Source organism: Silene latifolia, chromosome 11 (genome assembly GCF_048544455.1).
Source record: "Silene latifolia isolate original U9 population chromosome 11, ASM4854445v1, whole genome shotgun sequence".
NCBI classification, from domain to species: Eukaryota; Viridiplantae; Streptophyta; class Magnoliopsida; order Caryophyllales; family Caryophyllaceae; genus Silene; species Silene latifolia.
The window spans coordinates 51,984,299-51,991,969 of record NC_133536.1 but is presented as its reverse complement, the minus strand read 5'-3'; the positions used below and the strand labels follow the sequence as shown (position 1 = coordinate 51,991,969).

At 31.8% G+C, this 7,671-nt stretch overlaps 1 protein-coding gene across 1 annotated transcript; it reads left to right on the top strand.

Moving 5' to 3' along the window:
* Positions 1 to 5,605: 5,605 nt before the first annotated feature.
* LOC141613400 (uncharacterized) lies at positions 5,606 to 6,703 on the top strand. The gene has a single exon (XM_074432134.1). It carries the CDS (start codon positions 5,606 to 5,608, stop codon positions 6,701 to 6,703), a length of 1,098 nt encoding a protein of 365 aa, XP_074288235.1.
* The last annotated feature ends 968 nt before the right edge of the window (positions 6,704 to 7,671 follow it).

The following is a 7,671-nucleotide window of genomic DNA, read 5'->3' as shown; positions in this document are numbered from 1 at the left end:
TTTAACGCGTTTCTCGTTTATGTGACCTAATCGACAATGCCAAATATAAGATTCATTTAGATCACTTGTTTTGAGTCTTTTTGATTGTATGTTATAGATATCTTTGCTTGTGTTTGAAGTTTCAAGAACATAAATGCCATTAATTGAAGTGCCTTGGCCTATGGCCAAGTCATTTCTAGAAATTACACAACAATTGTTCTTAATAGCAAAAGAAAAACCTTCCATGTCTAACATGGCAACGGAAATGATGTTCTTAGATAAAGAAGGTACAAAATAACAATTATGCAAGTACAACTCAAATCCATTAGCTAACAAGTACATAAGTCCCTCTTGAAGTGGTGGCTACCCTAGCTCCATTTCCTAGTCGGAGATCCACATCACCCTTGTTTAACTTTTCCACATTTCTAAGCCTCTATACTATAAATGATTACAAAGGTGAGAACCACAACCGGTATCCAATACCCATGTTGAGATAGAAGTAAGATTTATATCGATAACAAAGATTTCGGAAGAAATATTACCAAGGTCAATGTCAAGTCCATCATTGATATCTCCCAAAAATATGGGGCAATTCCTCACCCAATGGCCCATGCCATGACAATGAAGGCATATATTATTGGTAGTCCCACTAGCCATTATATCCCTATGGTTCGAATTTGAGCTCTTACATTCTTCCTCTTTTTGAACTTTCTCTTCTTTATTGCAAGCTTTTTGCTAAAACTCCCACTAGGTTCATCATTTCTCCTTGTTTGCAAAGACAAGGATCTCATGGTTTTAGTGAGGTTGTCTTCACAAGACTTATCCACTAAGTTGCTAGGTTTTATGGGAGCTGAGGAAGTGGTAATAAAGTTAAGGATTCCATCGGAACCAATGCCAAAATGAATTTCTCTAGTCGTATCAAGGTTGTGTAGTGAGCATATTTTGTCGAAGGATTCGTGACATCATTCAATGGTGATCGGTGTTAAAGAACTAGATGTGTCCATAGCGGTATATCAAGATAACTACAAAACGGAGATGAAGGAAATAATTAACATTTATCGTTTTACTTGCAAACATTTTAACAAGGCTTAATATTATGCATTTATATAATGATCTCGCACCTAAATTATATAAATGATTCTGAGATCCATCTTTACACAAACATGGACACGGGAAACCAATATATCCCATACTTGCATAAATTTGGTGAATTAATTCTTTAATTGATTCTACTTTAGTACTCTCGGTGGATGAATTTCATAAATTCCATCTCTAGCCCCGGAACATAAGACTAGTCTTTATATCCCATTGATTCCAACCAAATTTCGCGTGTAATAACGTTTTATTACCCCACTTACCCAATGAAAAATTAAAGTACTACGGAAAACCGAATCTACCCCAAATGTCAAAGGGATTCGTGAGTCCTACTATTTGGTAAGGCTAATCTCAATTTTAAATATGTGAGAGGTCTCGTCGATTTATTATTTATCATCTTTAAATGAACTAAGTCGATGAATACTTGATAAATATAATTGACAATAGTCGATAAGACGATAAAATATGCATGTGAAGTTATGGCGATTTGGCAATGCATGCAAACATATAAAGCAAGCAAATAAAGAAAAGTAAATTTCCTAGTATGGCCTTTCCTTAAATAGAAAATCTTATATTCTATTACAAATTCGGAAACCAACTCCTTTGATCCCTTGAATCTTCATGTGACACGCCTCCCAAGGACAAACACCGTCTTGATCGGAACTCCTTTCCGAATGGCACCGTCTTTTGGAAACTCCGGAATTACAAATAACAATAATTAAATGTACATTGCACTTCCTATTATACATTTGTAAAATAAAATCTAATAAAATAAAATAAAAGTGATACAAGATCACATTAAATTACAACCGAATCAATTTTCCCTTACATTACGGGTAATATCGATTAAAACTAAGGCCATACTAAGATAAAAATACATAATTCAAAATTATATAAATAAAATATGACATTCATCAATGAAATATGCAGCATTATAATATGTAACTAACATGCCAAAAACATGTGCTAAATCGCCATATTTAAACTTATATCGTAAATATAATCCGGTTTTATGGATATCCGCGATCTTTAACTTATAAAAATCGCAAAATAATACTAAAATTAAATTTTAGTCCAAGTTAATTACCCTAACCTTTTAGGACTCAAAAATTAGTCATCACTCAATTTTTGACAATAATTCAACTTGATTTAACATTTATGCTCATAATTGACCTTAAAATCATAACTTTTATGAAATAAATCCAAATTAAATTACAATAATTTCAAAATTTGAATTTGAAATTTTTCCATGACACTCGAAATGTCAAAAATCAAGGTTAAAATTTTCGAATTTATTTCGAGAAAAATATAGTTGCGATTTATCGGTTTTATCAAATAAAACATCTAAAGCATATGAAAATTAATCTAATCAATGTTTCAACTTTATATCTGATATGTAGGATATAAATGCAACCTAAAATAATTTTCTCATGCCATATAATTCGTTTTATTTATTTTTGCTAAAATAGTCACTATTTGTGTCATTTTTACACTAAAAATTCATAAATCATGCAAAATGAATTGTGTTCATCTCAAATTTTACATACAATGAGTAAAATGTGCATGTGACAATATATAAAATTTTCATGGCCTGTTTCAAAGTTTAACTATTTTTAACCATTTTACCTCCATTTATTCCATTTTTATCACATAACAATTATAAATCATGCAAAATAAATCAAATTTATACGAAATTTTACATACAATAAGTAAAATATGCATGTGAAATCATATAAAAATTTCAAGGCCAGAAACTATGTCTACCTATTTTTAGCATTTTAAATACCATTTTACTCATTAAAATGTAATAAAATCACTGTAAATCATTAAAATGAGCAATAAAATACCATAAATCATCAAAATGACCTAAATACATTTTTGGACCAGAATATATAATATGCAAAAAGATTTCGTGACATTATTTAATAAATCACAAATTTTAAGTTTTATTTAAGTTACTATAACTCGAAAAAAACTATAAATCGATTATGCATGTAACATCCTAATGCTCTGATACCACTTGAAAGGATTCTATAACCCTCTAATTAGACTTATTTAATTATAGATCTAGTTGCATGCATAACATAAGATGAAATAAGGAAGAATTAGGTTCCTCACAATGTAGGTAAGGCACGAAAAGGGCAAAAGTGAGGACTCCTTCCTCCACTTATTCTTGAGCGATAATGTATATGGATGATCTTCCAAAATCCCAAAATAGAGATTCTCCTCTTAGTTGCACCAAGACTATCCCTTAATACTAATTAAATCACTAACTAGGTAATATAATTAGTATCCTTATATTAAATCTAATAAAAATGATATTACTACTATAGTAATATAGAAAGATTTGTTAGATTTTACTTGAATAATTTCTTTTAGATCTAAAACTATTTTAGAGAGAAAATGGAGAAGGAGAGTAAATAGTGAAAAAAATAAGATGAATGAATGAATGAATAAGAAAACCAATTTTCTTATTTTTGTTTAGGGTGTGCCGGTTTTGGGGGCCTTCTAAGAGCCAATGTATGTCCCTTAATATGTCTTATCATTGCACACTGGGTTAGTGGTCTAGGATTAGGGTATTATCAATATGTTTTAACAATTAAAATAATTAACCACATAACCCTAATCACCCTACCCCAAACCGGCACCCTTAAAGAAAAGGCATGTCCATTTTAACTTTGTATTTTGTCAAATTTGTCATGGTAGCTAATGTGTCACATACCATGCCCTAGTGAATCATAATGCATATTTAACTAAATAAATATCATTTTGTATCAAATAGTTACATTTGACAAATTAACTAGTAATTAATAATTACAAGTGTATAAAATGGGTCATGTTAATATAATTCACAACATTTTGTGATTATATTTAACTAATTATTCTCATCTCTATTGTTTCATAAACATTAATGTATTTTAGTAATATAACATTTAATTACTAAAATTAAATCTTATTTAATCATATTACAATAAGATATAAAGCTCTCACTCAAAATATAAATTGTTCAATTATAAGGAATTAATTAATCTGTATCGATATACAATTAAATAAATTATCTATTAAGGGAATCGTCCTTTAGGTGTGACCTTAAGGGATCAACTGATCACCACCGTTAAACGACAGTAATGCCAAACTCTAGTCAGCCAATCATTACTGATTAATGTTGATCAGTTGAGATATATAAATGAATCATCCATATACGTATTCTTACCATGAGTTTCAATAATGTGATCGCACTAATGTTGAGGACACATACTCTAACAGAAGTATGTGCCAAGGCCGTTTGGGGAACGGTATCAAGCTTCGGAATTTTATGCTAAAGGCCCTCTTGCCTCATCAATCTCTCCGGAAAGATGCAAACCATGAATTCCAAGCCAGGGACACAAACTGACCATGTCGGATCCAAAGATGAGACTCCAGCGACTGACCTGAGATGCCACCATGGCACAATCCATCGAATCAACGGACCACCCTCGCTCTTCAACTTGTTTTCCCAGTAGTTGCATAACCGAGTGAAGTCCACCATGTATAGCCTAGTTCTCATTGCAATTGATCGAGCATGATATCCTGACATATTAACTGGGGGCTCGATCAACCGCAACCGTTCCATCAGCCAAACCTGCAAAAAGGGACAGGAATTAATATCCATATGTCGACCAAAAAAAAACGAAACACAATAAAAAGAATGTTACGAAATATCTAGAGATATTATATGGATGTCCATATATTACCGTATCTTTATGAGATATTCTATTACCATATTACATATGTACTCTTGTACTATATATACCCTTCATATGAATAAAGCTGAATACCTTTCTGCTCTCTACATTCTCTCATAACTCTCTATTATTCATAACAATAGGGTTTTCCTAGTAGAGGTTTTAACGAGGCATTTTCTCGGATGATGGACATCCAAGGGGGAGTGTTATGAAATATCTAGAGATATTATATGGATGTTCATATATTACCGTATCTTTATGAGATATTCTATTACCATATTACAGAGGTACTCTTGTACTATATATACCCTTCATATGAATAAAGTTGAATACCTTTCTGCTCTCTATATTCTCTCATAACTCTCTATTATTCATAACACGTGATCAGCACGAATCTCTAACCCTACATTTATTATTTCTCTACATTGTGTATGGTATCTTAATTTTCTTTTCATTCTTCCACAAAGTGTTTTCTGTTTGACAATTGCATCTCTGTTGTCCGTAACTACTAACTACGTATAAAAAAAAAAAGAAAAAAAATAACGTAGAAACCATGCTTAACTATCTGTCCATGATTACACTGCTTTTCAAACTAACAATTGCACTTTTAATCAATTTAATGATTGGCTGAAAAACCATGCTTAACTACGTATAAAAGTTACCATGATTACACTACTTTACAAACTAATTTTGTCTTCTTTCGGTATAATGTTATATTATCGCATGTTTGTTTATTACACGTTCATCATAATTTATATAATATCATTGTATTGTTCTAACTTTATCTTATTTCTTGATAGTTAATTATGTCGAATTTGACCAAACTTGATTTTGCGGCCTTCGATATCTCTGGAAGTAATTATTCTGAATGGGTGTTAGATGCCGAGATGTATCTTAAGTCTTATGCCCTTGGCGAGGCTATTAAAGTTGGGAATACAGCATCCGAACAAAATAAGGCCAAGGCCATAATTTTTCTCCGTCGTCACCTTCATGAGGGACTCAAATATGAATATTTGACTGTGAAAGATCCTTTGATCTTATGGAAAAATCTGAAAGAAAGGTATGACCATCTTACAACAGTAATTCTTCCTAAAGCAAAATTTGACTGGATCCACCTAAGGTTACAGGATTTCAAATCCATTATTGAGTATAATTCAGCCATGCACAGAATCGCTTCACAGTTAACTTTGTGTGGAGAAAAGATATATGATGCAGATATGTTGGAAAAAACATATCAGACTTTTCATAGTTCACAATTGCTACTTTCACAGCAATATCGTCAGAGAGGATTTAAAAAATACTCTGAACTAGTTTCATACTTATTGGTGGCTGAGCAAAGTAATCAAATCCTGTTAAAAAACCACCAATCCCATCCTACTAGCACTGATCCATTCCCAGAAGTGAATGCGACAGTTTCTGGTCAATTCCCTATAGTGAATGCGACAAATAAATATTCGGGTCACACTAGAGGTAGTGGCCTTGGACGTGGACGCGGACGAGGACGAAACAATTTTTGTGGTGGTAGAGGTGGAAAATTTAAAAGATCGTATTCTCACCAAAAGGGGGAACCAAAAGATCGTCCACATTATAAGATAAAGAAAACTGGTGAAAATCTATGTCACCGTTGTGGTAGTACAGGATATTGGATTAATACTTGTCGTACGCCGCAACATCTTGTTGATCTTTACAAGCAGTCTCAGAAAAATACTAAAGGGAAGAATATTGAAGCAAATTTTGCTGCTGAGCATGAAAATTTTGAGACGAATTATGCTGATGGTGATAACAATCTACTTTTCGTATCTGGCAAATTTATGGATTTGGACATCTCAGATTTCATGACCTTTGATCCTAATGGAGAAATTGGCCCTTTGATTGGCGAGGGAGGTGTCCCGAAATTGGACTAAATTTATTTGTATTACTTAAGTTATTTATTTTTCGTTCAATTCAACTACTATTCATTCTTTGCTTTCGGATATTATAAAGTGTGTTTGTTAAGTTTACTTTATAGACATTACTAATAATTTTATTTATAATAAATGAATTCTCAATTTAATTACAAAGTCTGCTTTACGTACACAATTTGTTCACATATTTACGTACACATGTTTCCGAATGATGTTAATTGATTACGTACATACTATTTTTTAATCACAGTGATATTAATTACGTACCCACGAACCATTTTTCTTCCTGTTAATCTAACAGCATAAGTAATATCTTGATTAACAAGTGGCATTACGTACCTACCTACTATTTATTTTTCCTCCTGTATAATTATTTTAAACATATTTAATACACATGTTTAGTGTTTTTATTAACCTTTTAATATATGAATATATGGAGCAATTTTACATTATTTTACGTATGTAACTTATTACATATAATTTATCTTATGAAGATTATGGGAGCTACACATGGAGATGTATGCCTTGCAGATAGTGCGACTACGCACACAATTCTTAAAAATAAGAAATATTTTACTTGTCTTAAAGAGGAAAAGACAAATGTTTGTACAATTGCTGGTAGTACAAAATTAATTAAGGGCTCCGGAAGAGCTAATATTTTGTTGCCTAATGGAACAAATATTGAAATAGAGAAGACTTTGTACTCTCCTAAGTCAAAAAGAAATTTGCTAAGTTTTAATGATATCCGCAGAAATGGTATTCATATTGAGACAGCAAATGAGAATGGGGTTGAATACCTATATATCAAACGTTCAAATTTGAATAAGAAAAGTGTGTTGGAAAAACTACAAGCGTTATCTTTTGGCATTATATGAAAATTTGTGCAGTTGAATCTCATGCACTAGTAAACCAAAAGTTTACAAATAAAAACAACTTTATTGTTTGGCATGACCGGTTTGGCCATCCTG